This window comes from Cupressus sempervirens, chromosome 6, assembly GCF_028749045.1.
Source record: "Cupressus sempervirens isolate cs-2001-9-10 chromosome 6, ASM2874904v1, whole genome shotgun sequence".
NCBI lineage: Eukaryota > Viridiplantae > Streptophyta > Pinopsida > Cupressales > Cupressaceae > Cupressus > Cupressus sempervirens.
In genome coordinates, this window is record NC_143123.1 from 16022557 (window position 1) to 16042640 (window position 20084).

General features: G+C 35.5%; 1 protein-coding gene across 2 annotated transcripts in view; it reads left to right on the forward strand.

The window, feature by feature from the left end:
* LFR (ARM repeat superfamily protein) overlaps positions 1 to 20084 on the forward strand; it is a 63545-nt gene that overhangs the window by 15638 nt on the left and 27823 nt on the right. The window contains exon 2 of one of the 2 annotated variants that reach the window (XM_089786380.1): positions 13854 to 14023. In XM_089786380.1, coding sequence (XP_089642506.1) covers positions 13854 to 14023 — 170 coding nt within the window. Of the gene's footprint in view, positions 1 to 13853; positions 14066 to 20084 lie in introns of both variants that reach the window. The other variant, XM_089786379.1, reaches the window with a different exon arrangement.

Consider the following 20084-nt stretch of genomic DNA (forward strand, 5'->3'; position numbering starts at 1 on the left):
CCCTCTGCGAGTAGGTGTGGTGGAAATGCATTCTTCTTTGGAAGAAGTTTGAAGTAAAAGCCCTTATTCCACCCTTTGTAAGTAGGTATGGTGGACCACCCTCTAGGAGTAGGCATGGTGGAGAAGTTTGAGGTGAAAGTCCTTGTTTCACCCTATGCGAGTAGCTATTGTGGACCACCCTCTGCAAGTAGGCATGGTGGTAGTTATGTGTGTGACTCCACTTTAATTTTATGGGCTTATGAAGTATCTATGGTGAACTGTGTTATGTTGAGATAACATGTTTTAATGAGAATCTATATGATGAAAATTTATCATTGACATCTTTGGTTGCAGCTATGTGTGCTTTCCATACTAAAGATATCTCTCTTGCTAAGACTGTTGAAAATTGTAGTTGCGACAAAGATCTTTATCTTCGATTTAGCTTTATGTTGAAAATCAAGATAATGCCTATATATTTTTTTTATAGCGGAAGAAGATATTTATTTGAGATAATATTATATATGTCACACATCATGCATCATGCATTTGGAAATATCAAAACACTTGGTTTAAGAAAATGAAGAGACCTTTAGTTGTGAGATGAAGAGTCTCTCAATTCTTTATATATATTGTATTCAGTGGAAAGCATTGTACTTGAACGTTTTATTATCAATAAAAGAGATATTTTTCTAGTGTGGTTGGGTTTTTCCCTTCAAGTTGAAGGGTTTTCCTAGGATAAATGTCCTGTCTTTTGTTCTTTTTTGTTCTTCTTTATTGGTGTTTATCATTATTTCAAACTTTAACACCAAAAATGCAAGCCAACTAAAAATGATGTCTATTTTAATCATGCAAAATATGTTATAGGCTAAGTTGTCAGTTCTAGTTTGGGGAATGGTTCGAATTCAGGTATGGGTTTGTGGGTTTGGGCAAAACAAATTTCGTTTGGGTTTGTGGGGGGTGGGGGTACGTGAGTATATATATTGCATTATATATACAAAAAAAAAGAGAATCATACATAATTGCTAAACTAAATCATTTCATACTATGAATATATGTTCCTTGATCATTGCTCAATGCCAAATGTCAAAGATAAACATTAAATACTCACTCATTAATCTATTTTTACGATTCTAAAGAAAATTATTGATTGAATTACTGAATTGCAAAACATTGACTAGTTTATCAAATAATAAATTTTGAAACATAATGATAATACTGGCAAGTGTTTAATAGTTTATCACTATATCGAGGCCCATTAAGGGTCAAATGGGTCATCAAAAAATGAGGGATCAATGGGTTCATCCTCGATTGCAACTAATCAAGATCCTCATCATTGGAAACCAAAATGGTTCCACTAGCCCCAAACAGTTTTGTATCATCACCATCATCATCCATATCCAACAAGGTAGCTCTAGCTAGATCCTGGATGGTCATATCCAAGTCAGTAGACTTGGGTGCTACATCCCACAACTTCTCTATGCCCTTTCTGTATTTTGGATCCTTGTGTGACAGGAGGTGCAATTTGTTGTGAATGAATACCAAGTCCTTTGCTTTCTTGTCACCCAACCAGTTATGCGTCATTGGGTGGATAAAGGAGTATGTAATTTGAATCTGCACAACAACAAAAGAGCTTGCAACCTAGAGAGACAACCAACCAAAAATAATCAAATGTGTTTTAAGCTACTTTTTGGCCCCATGGGCCGTGGGTTCTCATGGGCCCGCACCACGAATTGTGGGTCTGTATATACGAAACCCACTCGGACCCACAATTTGTGGTGTGGACATTGCATGGACCCAACCCAAATTTGAACCTGTGACAAACCCAAACTTGATCTTGGCTGATAGGGTCTGAACCCTGCAACTTATGTTATAGACACTTTTAAAGTGACTTATGTAGTTCATTTCATTTGTCAAAGCTATGAATCTATTGATGACAAATGAATAGGAGCAGCTGCCACTAGACGTTCCAAGCTACAATTGTGGTCTGAATCATGCAAATATTAGACATGCTTTTGGTGGGTATTTTACTCCTGTTGTTGGTAGGTTGTTGAAGCATGAATGCATTTATAGAAAGGATCTTGGGCTTTTGCATAAAGTGGTACACTCACTCACTTAGATAAGAAGAGTAGAACAATAATGGGAGGCTTACTAGAGAATACGATTTGTTAAAGGAGGTTTTATGGGGAAGGATTTACATTGAACGTTAGAGTATTTCCTATTTTAGACTTAAAATTGTGATTCTGTTAGAGCTGAAATGATTTGCATACCAATGGAATACCTTGAAGGTGGTGCTAATAGATTGGTATGCAACCATGGAAATGGAAGCACTGAAGTTGGGATTTTGAAATCTCTTCATAGTATCAATAGATTTGTCTTGCATCTTAGTATCAATTCCCCTAGATGAACTGTGACAATAAGGAATTGATAGTATCAACGGATTTGTCTTCTATGAATGAATAGTAGGAATCGCCAATCAATATTGGTGCTTCAAGGACAAGCTTGCACAATCATGACTCTGCCTATGTTCTCTATAACTTGATAAAAGATGGGAACGGTATATGTGCCTTTAGTATTCAGTCAAGCATTTGACCATTCTTCATAGTTATATTAGTTTCTCTGGAGACACAATATCCTCAAGTAACAGGTGAATTATGGATATTGCATATTGAGGAATGGATGTCACATTTTATATGATACCTTTGATTATGCTACTCCTTTTAGTACTCCCAAATTGAGATTTTGTCAAACTCGACAATCAATAAGACAGATGGAATATATAGGCATTGATAAGTTTGTCTTGAGAAAATCCTTTATCATAGGTGATGGTGACTCATACATGCATTTGGTTATGGTTAATAGCCGATTGTGATATCCTCCAAGTCTTCTGTTTTAAGACTCCTCCCAATAGATCATATATAGCTTGCAAACTTTATTCCATGTTGGTAGATACCTCTTTTCTTTGTAACTCCCAACACTAATCCTTTAAATCATGTGTATAGTTGAATATTTTAGACATTAAATAAGCGGTTATATGGTGGCAAATTATAGTCAAGTGGAGAGGTGTAGCTGCAACTCAAATTGCAACTGTAGGCAACTCTATTCGGAAGTGGTTCTATATTAGTATAATGTCCTGTTGATTCTTTGTAGATGCCCATCTGCTATTTCGATAATGGATTTTTTTGGAATGGATATCCAGAAGTAATCATTGTTCTTGTTTTTTTGAATTGTCCTTGAATGTCGTTTTGTGCCAAATTGAATCTTCTATTACTGTCAACCAAAATGGTTTGTCCAACGGTGGGAGTCTCTTGGTCGAGACTCATCATTTGCTCTAATATCAATGTATATATATCGTATTGGTATCATTATATTAATATATTGATATATTGTATATAATCTTTTAAAATAATGGTAATATTTTATTTTGTTATTACTATTTATTCATTAATATATAATATTGTATTATACTATATTAGTTAATATATTACATTCATATAGTTAATTTGATAAAAAGTATATTATAATTTATTTTAATTTTTTGGTTGGTAGTAAGGTTTTAAATTTTATTGATAAACCGGGAAAATGAACCTTGCCTATACCATGGATGGCTACAAGAGGGAACCATCTCCCCAGATAAATTGCATAAACCATGGAAACCCATTAACAAGTCTAAGAAACAATATATCTGATCGCAATCAGGATTTCATGTTACCATCTACCTTCTCGTGAGAGCACAGAGTTGTATCAAAAGAAGTTTTTATTTTCTTTATTTCTTTGCCCTTTTCAGCAATCCAACACTCTTTGACCACCGCTGCCTCATCTTGTCGTTATGTTGCATTACAATCAGGTATCCTCAGATCCCTCTCAGTCCTTCCATCTTGCTGATTTCAACTAGTGACAGAATTATTATTCCAACTAGTGACAGAATTATTATCCTCCTCTCGAGCATCTACAGGTCTATTTTCCCTTCCCATTTAGCTTAGCAATAGCTTTTCTTAACCACAGGCTCCTTGGTACAACTAGAAGATCCAACCTTAATGCTATTCAATATTGGATGTGCATTCTTATTCACATCCTCACATAAATGCTACGACAACACCCCACTTTTTGCTTGGGAAAAACTCTTCTGTTTTTACCCTTCTTCTCTGTCGTATAATGAAGGTGGGAATCATCCTTCCACCAAGAGGCTTGTTTGACCTGCTTCTGTTTAACACATTGTGCAGCCATATGCCTAGTCTGAAAAGTTAAAACAACTCCTACACTTAAATGGGAATCCTTCATAATTCAAAGGCTGCACCCAAAAACCCTTTGAAGTTTTGAGTGTAATTTCCGCTGGAAGTCTCATAGCCATGTTCATCTCCACCAAAATTTGTGCATAGGTTGAATGCAAGAGATTTGAAGACTCTTCATTAACCATTAAAAAAATGCCTAAAGAATTTTGTGCAACTTCTAAACAATAATCAAACCAGAAGTGTAATGGCAAATTCAAGAGTCTTTCCCATAGTGGAATCCTGTCAAAAGTTTCCTTCGCTGGACAGAAAGCCGAATGCAAGGGTTTTGACAATAGGTGATGCTTATTCTCCCAACTCCAGATGCAGTCACATAAGATCTTATTCTTTTCCTGAATATTTTCAAAAAATACAATGAAAAAATCTACTCCTAGTTCTTTGAAATTTGATTGTGGAGCACACATAAACTTGGCCACAAGCCTTGGAAACAACTAATTAGACCAAGTTTAGAGAAAATTGACACATTATGCTCCACTTCCATTTTGACTTCATCAACTAATCTACCGTGATGGCCATGGCCATTCGGGGCTTTCGTGTTGTTGCCAAATGCACAACCAAATGTGGAAGATCCACCGCTTTGGACGCTGAAGGCCCATTTAGGTCATTTCCATTTTTGCGAAGGGCTTCACTATACCTATTTGGAATAGCGGCCTTTACACTTATTTTAACGTCTTGATGTCAAGCATTGTCCCTACCATCTGCTATAGTCCGTATGTCCTTCCAATTCACATAAATCTTGCCTTTTTTTATGATCTCACTATTGCCCGTGGGCATTAACTGAATTCAACTCTTCCTCATTTCTCCTGTTAGTTTCCAAGCGCATATCTCCCAACTGCGCTTTGCTTTCTTGCTTGATCGACCTTTAAGGTACAAGGTAAAAAACCCTAGCTTTTGAGCAAGATGACGACTCCATTTAAGAAATGTACTCTTCCCCCAATATCTCAAAGTTTAATAAATTATTAATCATAATATAATTTATTATTATTTATTCAATAATCTATTATTAAATCTAATTCTAGAAAGGGGACGTTATGTGGTTGTTTGAAAGTCCAACTAATCATGTATGCACAACATGCCACATAGTTTAAGACCCTCTTAAAACATTTTGCAACATATTAAAACATAGCATAGTCATAACAAAGGACGACATAGAATAAAGAAAGGATAGCACAAGCTTATTAAAACTAGGCCATAATAATATGGCATCATCAAAGTGTATCAAATAAAATACCGAGTACTATTATTGTAATTAATGTTTATGCCTTTTTGAGTAAAATGCTATTTTAGAGTAGCCAAGCAAGGAAGATGCATATTGGGAAGACATTTATTATCTGATTTCTAATCCTTGTTGGAGATGAAAACTATGGTTCAACTAACTTGAGGATGTAATTATAAATGTTTAGAATAATTTTGTGCTAGCTTAAATATTTATAAATGTAAGGTTATAAGTTTTACCTTACTTGTAAATTATAGTGTGAAATATTCTTATATAAAGTTTACTCTTAAATAAAAATATTATAATAATTATAAATTCAGTATGACTTCTTAGGTATGGTATAGGGCTTTGTAGAGTTTATGCAAATTTTGTTTGTCTAATTTATATATGTAAGTATATAAATTTATTTGAAGTTTGAATGTTTTTTAAAATTGTTAAAACTTTAATAGTTAAAATAAAAAAGTGGAGATTTATATGGTTCAAATTTAGTCAATTTTTTTATCCATCAATAAAATTGTTTTGAATTTTATCTGTGAACACGAGTCTTTTGATAGCACTCCCAAACTATCTCCAAATGTGGGTCTATAGCATCCTTAGACTTGTTACACAGACAAAACATGGGTCCAAAATGCTTTAAAAAAATGTAGGGTATGGAGTTGAGCTCCTAGCAAGGTTGAGGGAGAGTGCCCCTTTAAGGGGTTTTGAGGTAGAGACTATAAGGAGGTTGAGAGGTAGTTGCCCTTGTAGGGTTTAGGGGTTACAACAGGGAGTCCCTTGCCCCACCCCCTTAACGTGTCACTTGTAGGCAGGGGTGCCCTTAGTAATGGCAGGGATGTGCCTTGTGGCAAGGGGATGTTTTGTCCTTCTCCACAAGTCTTAGGATGTGTGTGTGTGTAGTTGGCCATGTTCCACACCAATGTATTTATGCTGGGATAACTTTAAGAAAACTTCTTTGGAAAAAAATATAAAATCTTGGTGAATCCAACATTATTTTAGGGGGAAAAGTTAATTTCTAGTGGTGTTTTTTTTTTAATACATGGAAAAAATTTAATTTCATTGGCAATTTTTTTTCCGTCGTATGAAAATTCTGTAAAACCCTGGTGAATCTTTAATTATGAAAGAAAATCTTGACTAAAAGTGTGAATACCTAGAAACCATATTTTATATCATCTAAAACATAGTAACTTGTTTTAATAGCCATTAGATGATCGTAAATCAACGATATACATCCAATTTCGGGCTTTAATGTTCAAGGACAACAAGTTTTAGAGAAAATCTCCGGAATAATGACACCTGTCCACAGTGAAATCCATTTTGGGCCAAAACTTAAAAGGATGAAAACTCAACGAAAAGGCTCCGAAATAGAGACACGTGTCAAGTATATGTACTTATCATATAACCTAACATATAATATCATTTAAAACATAGTAACATGTTTTAATAACCATTAGATGATCGTAAATCAATAATATAAATCCTATTTCGGGCTTAAATGTTCAAGGACAACAAGTTTTACAAAAAATCTCCGGAGTAATGACACCTGTCCACAGTCAGATCCATTTCAGGCCAAAGCTTAAAAGGATGAAAATTTACTTGGAAAGTATCTAGAATAGAGACATGTGTCAAGTATATGTACTTATCATATAACCTAACTTAAAGTTTTATCATATATTGGCGAATGCGACCATCGAATAAGACAAGCCTCAAAAATTATGGGTGAAAATATTTAATTTACCATGTGGAAAGATCAGATTCCATTGGCGAAGTCATCGTCAAAATAAAAATGATTATCTATCATTATTGGCGATTGGTTTGAGCATGGGACCCAGCTTTCTTAAAGTGCGTGCAACGTCCCCATCCCAAAAGTGCAAATTTTTTTGCCAAATTCAGGGTCGCCAATGAGTGAGATTCACCACTAAAGTAAACCTTGTATTTATGTATATACCATTGCCATTTTCCATACCTTGTAGCTTAGTTCAAAAATTACAGTTCAGCAATGGACATGATTGTAGGTTAGATGCTTTAACTTATACTCTTCGTGTGTTTTGAATCATTTGACAAGGTCCTTTGATGCTAGATGCTTTAACTTTATACTCTTTGTTTGTTTTGAATCATTTGACAAGGTCCTTTGATGCTATAATCATGTTGCTAAGTCCTTTTTTGGTGGTAGCATTTTGCCAACTTTTTTGTGAGTATTTTCAAATGTTCTGTTCTAGAAAGAATAACTGGCAAGCTAACACATCTGAACCAAAAGAGTGAGACTTAAAGGCAAGACAATGTCATTGCCCAACTCTAATTTTCAATTGTATATTTGTTAGTGTTTTGGCTTTCATTCTTTTGGAACTGAGGAGACTATTCAAAGAGTGGATGTAGGAATTATGCTCTCCATGGCCAACTGTAAGTAGGCAACTACAATTTTTAAAGTAGAGGGCCCTGAGCATAGGGATATATATTACGATAATAGATAATTGTCTATTATTAGTTAATGGTAATCTATTGTAAATATTTAGTTAGCTGTAGCATTTTTAGCTTTCTTTCAGCTGGAATAAAATGTTTCTATTCTTTACAATCGTTTCCTAAGGAAACATCGTTCCATTATTTTTTATATAATGATCTCTCGGTCTTTGTTAATACAAGCAAATATTTTACCAATTACTTTGTAATATGGTATCAGAGCCAATACTTCAATTTTTTTTGAAAATTTTATAATTTCTTTTGAAATTATTTGCTCCAAATTTTCGAAAGTATTTTTGAATGCCATTTAGGGTTTCATTTTTTTAGGAAATCATCTTTGCACACTTGGATCTTGGCTAGGTCTGGAAATCTCGATTTTTCTCTATACGATCTCTCTAAAAAATGACATTCACAGTGGTCTCCAAATTGCGCATTTTTGGATGTTCTCTTGCAACTCATACAAGTTCAGATCATTTTTTCCTTGGGCTTTTTTCTGTACATCAAGTTTCTTTGCAAATCGTGGCATTCAAACCTTGGAAAATCTCACGTTTTTGCTCTACAAGTTGCGATTTTCTGAGGTCTGATGTTCGTTCATTCATGGTTTTTTTTGGTTGAAGAAACTTGTCTTTTTACCTCCTATCTTCGTTCTTTCTACCGCCTTAGATAGACGCCTCTTTTCTATAAAAAATGTCCATTTTTTAGCCTCCCAAACTCCATTTCTCTATAATTTCAACCTTCAATGGTTGTCGACTAGGGTTTTCTTCAAAACCCTAATTTTTGAGCTCGAATTTTTTTTGATTCTTGATTCTTGATGGGTTTTTCGAGAGCTCAACTAGGTTGTCATTCGTTTTTCAGGGTGCCTCGATTTTCGAGCCATTGGATCCAGAAATTGACATTTTCCATCTGGGTTTTTCGAGCTCTCTTCTGCGTCACTTTCCAATTTTTTTGGGTCTTCCATTTTTTGCCTCAAAGAACATGCCTTCACAAATTTTCACGTTTTCATTGAAAAACGTGCCATGGCATCTCTAACATACATTCTGCTCGAGCACAAGTCCAAATTCAATGGTCAAAATTATGACATTTGGAAGAAGCAAATCATTGCAATTTTTGAGTATCGGAACACCGATCAACTTGTTCTGGGTGTTATGAAGCGTCTGACTACTCCTACCCTTGCCCTTGATTAGGATACATGGGATCTGAATAATCAGGAGGCAGTGATGCTTCTCAAGTTCTCTGGGGCTGATGATCAGCTCTCTCAGATTCCATTCGGTAAGACAACTTTCGAGATCTGGACAAATCTCAAAGGTCTTCATGAGACTTCTGACAAAAGCAAAGCTTTCTTTTTGAAGAACACTCTGTTTCTATTGTCATGGATGAGCGAACCTCGCTCCAGGCACACCTAAATAGGATTTAGGAAATCTGTGATTAGTTGCTTGCCATTGGTCACAAGATGGAGGAAGAGGACATTTTGGTTATCACTCTTCGGAGTTTACCAAAGTCCCATGAGCATTTTATCGAGACTCTCAACATCATGTCTTCTGGTGTTGATTTGAAGTTCACTGATCTTTGCACACTTTTGCTTCAGCAAGAACGGTGGAAACAATAGAAGTTTTAGTACCAGTTCCAGCTCCACCTTCACAAAGAAAGCCTTTGCTGCTAAATACCTTTCAGAAGGATAAAGGCAAGTTTCAGCAACTGTCTCAGCAGAAGTCTTCTGCTCTAGCGTTAGATGGTTCCCAGAAGAAAATTCAATGCAACTATTGCCACAAGTTTGGACACATGAAGGTTGAATGTCGGAAACGCTTAGCTACACAATCTAAGCACTTAGGTTTTTAGCCCAAAGTGAACAATGTAGAGCACACTAAGCAGACAGAATCTGTGTTTTACACCTTAATGGCTAAAAGACCTGCAGATCATGTGAAATCGTCTGCCTGGTACATTGATTCAGGTGCCTCTCGTCATTTCACTCATCGTAGAGACTAGTTTACTGACTTCCAACCTTATTCCGATTTTGTTATTTTTGGTGGTGGAGAAGAGTACACTATTGTCGGTAAAGGCAACATTCAAATTCAGTCTACTGGTAGGAATCTCATTTTCCTTGATGTGTACTATGTTGCACAGATGGAACTAAATCTACTCTTAGTTACTGCGACATTCTCCACACCTGGATGTCACCTTTAGTACACATCAGTGCACCATTATTGATCGGGCGACTCAATCTACTATTGCAGTGGGTCTTGAGGATCATGGTCTTTTTAGACTTACTGATTTTGGTGATTCTCGAGACTTGGCTATGGCTGCTCAGCAGTTTTCTATTAGCACACTTTGGCATCAACGATATGGGCACTTAAATGTGCATTATCTCCCACAACTTGCTCGGGATAAGCTTGTTCTTGGATTGCCAGTGATTCAGACTCAACAGTTTGGAGTTTGTGATGCATGCCAGGCTGGGAAGCAACATTGTACACCATTCACAAGTGGCGATTCACGGCAAGCTTCTCAGGTACTTCAACTTGTTCATGCCGATGTCTGTGGCCCTATGGCCACTCCTTCCGTTTTTGGGTCCAGGTATTTTCTGTTGTTTTTTGATGATTTCAGTAGAAAAATGTGGGTGTATTTCCTTAAAAAGAAATCAGATGCATTTCCTGTATTTTAGAAGTTTAAACCTTTAGTTGAAAAAAAGTCTGGGAAATCTATTATTAGTCTTAGATCAGACAATGGGGGGAATTTTGTTCTAATGTTTTCTCTAGCTTCTTGGATACTCATGGCATCAAATGCTAGTTAACCACACCCCACACCCCACAACAGAATAGTGTCGTTGAATTACGGAACAAAACAATCACTGAGATGGCTTGATCCATGCTCGAACATAGACATGTTCCGAAGAAGTTCTCGGCAGAAGCAGTTAACATTGCAGTTTATTTGTTGAACTGTTCACCCACAGTAGCGGTCAAAGGTAAAACTTTCGAAGAGGCTTGGTCAGGTTGCAAGCCCAAAATCAGCCCCCTGAATGGCTTTGGCTCCCTTGCTTTTGTTTGCATCCTTGATACGTCATGCACCAAGTTGGATGCCAAGAGTCAGAAACTCATGCTTGCCGGATACAGTAGTCTTCACAAAGCCTACTGTCTAATCGATGTTGGGACATCTCGTCTCATCTACAGTCGTGATGTAGTCATTAATGAGCAATGAGGACCTTCATGCCCGTTTCTCTTGTTCCTGATCCAATAGACCAGCCTATGAAGGCTCATGATTTGGGAGTCAGGCTTCCATTAGGTCCACTTGATGGGAGGGGTTCAGTAGCTCCTGCAGATTAGTTATACCAGTGATCCCTGTATAGAAATCTCAAGCTTCTCTTGCAGGATCACCTCGATTTATAGATGCTTCACTTGAGGTTTATCTAGATTCTTCTGATGAGGAACCTGATCACCAAGCATCTCCTGATACTAATGTTGGTCATTCTCCTCTTCGGCCTAAGGGGTGGGCTAAGACACTTGTTGATCTTTGTGATAATGAGCTCATTGATGGGAGAATTGCTCAGAAAAAGAGCAAACCTACAAAGTTTGTCAACTTTGCTCTCATGGCCAACATTCACAGTGTGTTTGAACCGATCCGATTTCGATTCTTGTTACTTTGGTTTGAACTTTAAACATGCTCTGAGGTTAAAGGAATTCCAGAGTGGGAGCAAACCATGACGAACACCAGAGCTTGCTAAAGAATAAGACCTAGGTCTTTTCTGATCTTCCACTAGGGAAGAAACCCATTGGCTAGAAATGGGTTTATAAAATCAAATACAAATTGGATGGTACTTTGGATAAGTACAAAGCTCGTTTAGTTGCGAAGGGCTTTTCTTAATGTTAGGGCATTGATTATGAGGAGACCTTTGCTCCTACTGCAAAGATGAGCACCATTAGATTCGTCCTGGCCATGGCAGCACAATTTGGCTGGAAGGTCCATCAGATGAACTTCGAGTGCTTTCCTGAATGGTGATCTTCATGAAGAGATCTACATGATGCAACCTCTTGGTTTCAAGGTTGCTGGTAAAGACCATTAGGTTCTTAGATTGGTGAAAGCTCTCTATGGCTTGAAGCAGGCCCCTTGGGCATGGTACATAAAAAATGATAAGTACCTCAGTGATCAAGGCTTCCAGAGGAGTTCTTCAGACTCAAATTTGTACATCAAGACTACTGATAGTGACATCATCCTTCTGGTTATTTATGTGGATGATTCGATCATCACTGGCAGTTCAACATCTTTGATTCAAGGAATCAAACATAATTTATGCCATTCTTTTGACATGACTAGGCTCATGCATTATTGCCTAGGTGTTGAGGTTTGACAACAGTCTTCTGGTATATTCATGTCTCTGTCCAAATATGCTAGGGCCCTATTAGACAAATTTCGTATGTAGGATTGCAAGCCTGCATCTACACCTATGGAGAAAGGTCTCAAGTTATCCATAAAGTCTGATTCTCCTCCTGTTGATGATACTACATACAAGCAACTAGTAGGTAGCCTCATCTACCTCTATGCTACTACGCTTGATATAAGTGTCGCTGTCGGCTACATCTCATGCTTTATAACAACTCCCAAGGTTGATCATTGGATGGCTTCGTTATGTGAAAGGCACTTCAGATTATGGACTTCTGTACTCTCAAAGTTCTAATCCTACACTTAGTGGGTTCACAGATTTAGATCGGGCATGTTCCGTTGACGATAAAAAATAAACTTTTAGATATGTGTTTAGTTTGGGATGTGGTGCAGTCACATGGACTAGTAAGAAGCAACAGGTAGTTTCTCTCTCCTCTACAAAGGCTGAATATAAAGGGACTATTAAGGCAGGATGTAAAGTTGGTTGGCTTTTTCGGATGCTTGGGGATATGCAGATGTCACCAATTGAACTGACTACTCTGTTTGTTGATAATGAAGGCGTCATCAAGTTAGCACGCAATCTAGTCTTCCATGAATGAGCCAAGCATGTGGATGTTCGTTGTCACTGCATACGACAATTGGTTGAAGACGGGACAATAGATTTGTAGTATGTTCCTACTACAGATCACACTGTAGACATTGTCACCAAGCCTTTTGGTCCTGATAAGTTTGTTAAATTTAGATGACAACTTGGTGTTGTAGATAGATTAACCATTAGGGGAGGGTGTTATGATAATAGATAATCATCTATTATTAGTTAATGGTAATCTATTGTAAATATTTAATTAGCTTTAGTTAGCTGTAGCTTTTTTAGCTTTCTTTCAGCTAGAATAGAATGTTTCTATTCTTTACGATCATTTCCTAAGGAAACATCATTCCATTCTTTTGTATATAATGACCTCTCAGTCTCTGTTAATACAAACAAGTATTTTACCAATTACTTCGTAATAATATAAGGGTTTATGCATGGGTAGGGAAAATTCAGTTTTGTGTTGGATTATAAATAGTAGGGTTACTAAGAAGTAAGAAGTTTTATTTTGTTGACTTATTTTCATCCATTTCCATTCCTTTGTCCTTCCAATCACATAGTTTCGGCATGCAAATTGGGCTCATACACTTCATAGACTATCATCTGGAGGTCTGGGGATTTTAATTAATTTGTCACTCTTTCTGGTATATTTGGTGTTGTCAATGAGTGTCTGAATAATGCTTTTATAATTCCTTTTATAATTCTTGATACCATTGAAAAATTTGAATCATGAATAAGCTGGTTTAAATCAGGTGCATAGTCAAGGAAAATTGGCATTAATGTGACAGATTTTGTTTTTTGTTTTTGCACAACCCAGGATTACATATTCATTTTTGATTACAAACGAATCTGCTGAACTTGAATACAATTTAATAGTGAGTTTTCTGCAACTTTGTTACAGGCGACTTTATTTAAAATTATAAATTTATGACTAAAGAGATTGCTTTTTTCTTGTTTACAGATCAGAACAGTAAAAGAATTGTCATGGCATTGCAGAGTGGATTAAAGAGCGAGCTGACTTGGGCCTTAAACAGTCTCACATTATTGTCATTCAAAGAAAAGGATGATGTTCGAAAAGATGCTACCCCTCTTGCAAAGCTATCTGGAGTTTTGGATGCTCTTTTACAAGTTGTACGCACTATAACTTGCAAGAATTTCAATAAATTAGTTTGGGTGAGGTTGTGACAAATAATGCATTTCTGAGTATGCCATATTCATAATTTACTTAAACATTTGTCAATCTGTCAATAATGCCCAAATTGTCTGCCTCAAATGCTATTAGAATATTATAATGTTTCTTTTAATGGTCATCTTAGTTAAGTCTTTAGTTTATTAAGTAGTTTCTATTTCCGTCTTTAGCTCAGGATTGAAACATCACCTTTGTAAATCTATATAAGGAGTTTGCATCCCCTCTATTTAATACAGCTACAACAACATCGATTTACCATAACATGGTATCAAAGTTGGTCGATGAAATTTCATAAAATTTAGCAGATTTTTTAAGAAAAAATCGAGCCTCTTTTGATCTGGAATTTTTTTTGGAGAAAGTTGTTTTTTTGATTTCTAGAAATAAAAATCACTAGAGGTATTTTATGGAACTTTTGTGGTTTGTCTTTTAGGACTTTTGCTGGAAATCACAAGCTTGGTTAGGAGTTTTGATCCCGCGATTTCTTGTTTACAGCAAAAGTCTTTGGTTATTTAGGGTTGTATATACTTGCATGTTTGTTGCATGTGCTGGTTTACCATGCGAAGTCTTTTATTATGCCACCCTTAAAACATTTTGGTGGGTTTTCATACTTTTTCCCATTAAAAAAATTTCTGATAGGTTTTCATAACTATTTCCCTTCAAAATTTCTGATGGGTTTTCATAATTTTTTCATTTAAAAATTATCTATTGGGTTTTCATACATTATTCCTTTAAAAATTTCTGATTCTAGAATTCGTAAAGTTGTGAGGGATTCTTTTGTGGGTTTATAATTTTCTCTTTAAAAATGAAGCTTTGTCTTGTCAAATTTTCACCTCAAAAATCATGTTGGGTTTTGATCGATTTTTCACCTCAAACATCGTGTTCGATTTTTCTCCTTAAAAAATGACCTTTTGCAGTCTGTTTTGGGGCATCATGCTCATTTGCAAAGTTTGGAGGGTTTGTCGATTTTTCCTCAAAATCGTGCTAGCTATTTTTAGTGTTCATCTCTGTCTCCAGGGAAGAGCAACTCTGTTATCTAACATCAAGTTGGATATTTCATGATGATTTCTGTCAGATGTTTTATTGATTCTAGGAGGGTTAGTGGCAGACTCATCTCAGTGGCAGGCTCTTGTCTCATGTTGCAAAGCATTTAGAAGAAGGGGATACCCTTCTCTGATGTGGACGAACTTTGGCTTCTTGGTCATTAACATTTTGCATATCCAAGGAAAGTCTCAACAGCAACAAAATGTTTCCAGAAGAATTTGTATAGCACAACAATTAGACAATGACCATTAAGGGAGGGTATTAGAATATTATAATGTTTCTTCAATGGTCATCTTGGTTAAGTTTTCTGTTTATTAAGTAGTTTTTATCTCCATCTTTAGGTCACAATTGTTTCTTATAAAAACATTGTCTTTGTAAATTTATATAAGGAGTTTGCATCTCCTTTGTTCAATACAACTACAACATTGATTTACCATAACAAATGCTTGTTGCAATCTGACAACATTTTACACATAGGACTGATTTAATTTGTTTATTCTATATAAAAGAAACCTAGAATGTATTAATTGATTGCCATATTCAAAACTAAATGTTTTTTTCTAAATGTCAGCAGAAAATAATTTTGTAATTTTTATCAGACACCTCACCCTGAGAAAGTTTGTTTATACTAATTTTCAAACATATATTTGGACGCCACAGAGTGCCATCTCAACTTGGATACCTTTTTGGTTTACCTCAGTAAATCTCAGGTTGTGTTTCCTGCTGTACAATTACTTTTTACTTTCATGTTGTTGAAACTAAGTACATCAACATAAGAGAAATAACTGTTTTGCAGTCACAAGAAGATCAAGCTTATTCATATTATGTGCAAATTTTTTTTTGATGCTACCATGCAAGTGGTATTTGGTCTGCTTGTTGGATTTATAATCAACCTTCTGTATTAAGTGTATCCTTTGTCATTTACTGTCACATCATAAATGAATAAGTTTTGGTTTATGCCAATTATTCAAAATTTGAGGTTATCTTGATGATCTCTATAGCTCTTTGTGAAAAGAAATTATCAGAAACTATCCTTGTGATCCTCTCTCCTTTAGGCTTGCTTGAATATGATGAGCCTTACTACACTTGACTCGCATACAATTGTTTCAAAGAAGTGAACAATCTAGGGAGATCGTTGCAAACCTTGTGATCTTCGATCACAATAGCTTTTCCCTCTGATATGATTCCTTATCAGACAAAGAACCCAAGGGTGATTGCAAATAAATTATTATGTTTCTTGCATCTTTTGCAATTAGTCTCATCCAATTAATTTTGCTTATATTCCTTCCAAAAGAAGATCAATGCGATATGCTGCACAAGTAGTCCAAACGAGTAACATATGCCTCTCTCCTGATCTCCTAGCTTCTACATATTTTGTTGCATTGTCAGTTATTATTTGCACTACATTTTTAACACCAATCTAGTTGACAACTTCCTCCAACATTAGATTCAATGTTTCTACATTTTTTACTTTATTAGAGGCTTTTTTTGACTTAAAAAATTGCTTCATCGTATAAAAGTACCAAAAGTTGATAAGGGCACGATTCTCTTTTTTTTTTTCCATCCATCTAAAAGAATGGTGCAAACGTACTTTTTCTGTTGCTTCTTTTGTTTTTTGACAACTTTGCATCTTCATTTACATCCACAAGCGACTTCCATTTAAGTGTTTTTGATAGAGTGCCTTGTAACTTTCTTTTGTGACTATCAATCTAGTTGTCAAATTTTTGAACTAGAGGCGTTTTGCTACATTGAAGTTAAGTTTAAAAAAAATTAAATACCAAAAATTGGCACATGTCTTATATGGTTTGTGGTGCACCTTCTTGTTCCACCTTCTACTTTCCCATGATGGTTGTGCTCAAAGTATGTTTTTGGTTATAAAATTGCTATGCAGTGTCTATGTAGGCACTCCACTCAAAGTAGATGAGGTGGATGTCGATGTGCTTTGTACATGTGGACCACAAATGGAGCTCACTATGCCTTCATGCTATATTATCTTCTGTTTTCGCTTGCAATTGAGGACCATGACCACCAGCTATTGACACTGCTATGGCTGCTCTTGTCTTCACCCTTTGTAGTTTTCCCTCTTTCGTCTATACAAGGTGTCCATTTATCTCTCATCTTATCTATTTCTTGGTCTTGTCACAAAGCTTGACATCATGATGTGTAATGCTTGCAAGATGGTATTTGAGGCAATTGATTCCTCCATGATATAAGTACTGACATCTTATGAAATGTCTGTCCTAGGTGTCAGTTCCAATGTGACATATTTCCAAGTTTGGGTTTCTAGCACTAGAAGATAACTTCTAGTAAAAATAGTAATAATTATAAAAAATATTTTTCTTGTAAAAAAAGGGTTTCTTTCATAATATCAGGATAAATTAACAAATAATGATCATAAATTCAACTTTTGGGAAGTAAATTCTTAATTACTATGAAATTATGAATTGTTTGAAATCTACATGCTAGATTTTAGCAGCTAAAATGATTTAAATGCTAAGAAAATAAATAAATAAAGAGAACTAACTGTTGATATGAGTTTTGTGACCACTCCAACATGCAGGATAAAACACAGTATTCCAAGATGAAACACCAAATATCTATTCCTCTCTTGAACAAGCAAGCTCTAAATGCTAAAAAAAATGTGGATGATTATGTGATCAAGTAAAGCAACCCCAAGGATTACATTGCCTACTTGTGACTTTCTGTTGGACATAACTCAGTTTTTATGATGCGATCTGCTGATAATCACTTGGGGATGTGCATTATGGTGGAAGAATTATCATTGATATCAAAGGATGAACATATCATGAAGAGGGATGGATATAAAGTTGATAAAAAATAAATAAATATGGAAGAGATTGTTTAAATTAAAGATTTAAACAATGATATTAAGAAGAAATGAGCAAGATGATATCATACTTCTAAAACAACAATCATTAGAGACAACAATGAAAAACAGAGATCTATACAATCTGTCATTTTGTTATATTAGTTGGACTAAAAGATAAAAGAGTCTTAATAGCACTGTCAGTAACACAGATTCAAACAAAGGTATTGAATAGCGATGAAGGAGAACAACACTCGGGGGTTATTTGAAGAAGCATACTCTGTTGCCATGGAGGACTACACAGTCAGCAAATTACGTGTCTGCCATGCCTGCAATAGATTGTGCAAATCAAAGATGTCGTTAAAGAAAAAATCTGTCAGAGATCTATATGCCGCTGACATGGAAAGCTTGCAAGTCGCAAATAATATGTATTGCTACCAACTTGAACAGTCAACGTTGGACAAAGATCAGATGGAGATTAATAGCAGCACAAGTGATGGAAACTGAGTCAGCTAATGATATGCCATTCCACATCACATAATATGGAGGGTAGAGATTGAACCAACAAAGCCCGTTGAATTGGGGAGTTTCGATAAACAGAACATTATATGTATTCTTGAATTGATGGCTTACAGAAACTTAGATGATGAACTGAATCATGTATAAGATGCGTACGAAACTATGATTTGTGATAAGCCAATGTGTGCAATTAAAATAAAATTGAGAGCATTCTTCAGCATTAGAAATTTGAGTGAAGTTATCCAAATCAATTGAATGATGGATGGAATGAATATTGGCAGAAATTGACATGACGGACAAAGCGATTGAGTATATGATGGAAGAGACAGTAACAGGTCAGCATGATTGAAGGGATGAGTTCAAACCCGTTGCAAATAAGCGTTTAACTCTTACTAAGCAGCTGCTATGAGTTGCAAGTAACATAGCAAACTCCGTGTTGACGATAATGGGTACTGTCAAAGATGCAGCGTGGAAATAAGGGCAAACTCTCTATCAAATACAGAATAAGATTGCCAGCCCTGCTGAGTCATCACTTGGAGATATATGGCAGTGACACAATAAGTCCAAGCGAATGCATGTATATCAAACAAATGATTGTAAATAGAAAATACAAATATATCTGCAGCGACGTATATATTTCCAAATAAAGTGATCAAATGTATGAGGAATCATATCCCAAATGAACATATAGAGAAACAACAAATAGGAGTTCGGCAGCAGTATTCGAAGAAAAGATTCATCAAACAATAAAAAATAATGGCATGAGAAAAATAAAATAATCGAGCCGTCAATGACTTGCATATGAAAAGCATTATAATATAAGGAAGAAGTTCCACATTATACAGCGATCACATAAGTGGACTGACGGACAACGGCAACAATAAATATTGGAGTCAAATACGAAGGTTTGAACAAAGCTATGTCAAAGACCTACACAGCCAATATATGAAGAAGAGTAAATTATACTGTGAAAACCAAGGTAATGATATAATGAAAACCATCAGATAAAGATGATTAATATAGAGTATTTATTATGAAGGATGAAGTCAAAGCGATCTGTATAAGTAAATATATATCAGACTATCAGTAACCAGCGGTGGACAACAAATAATAATCTGAGTATATGGTGCGATCTAAAGAATTGAAATGAAGTCGTGAAAATTAAACTGAAGTGGTGCAATTAAAATTTCCCTTGATGAAAACAAAGAAATTAATAATAATGTTCATGAATCATACAAGATAATTAAGAAGAAAATAAACAAAATAAAGTAGTTCGATTATTTAAGGAAAAGGTGTTGTTTAAGTTTAAAAAGAGATGTGACTATTCATTGAGTGTTACATCCCAATTTTTGACCTAGCTTGAAATATAGCCGTTGAGGTTCGCATGAAGTCAATTGGCAGTTTAATTTGATATAATTTGGCGAAATGGTAAGATGGTTGTTATGATTTCAAGTGAAGGTGATGTGTTAGTTGATCGTTAATCGTGAATTCATGGGATTAAGATGAAAGGTTAACTGTTATGATTATTTATGATTATATAAATTATAATTTAATTATGGAGAAATTCCTTGCAGGGAGCATGTCGAAGGGGTGGAAGCATTGTCGGAAAAGAATTA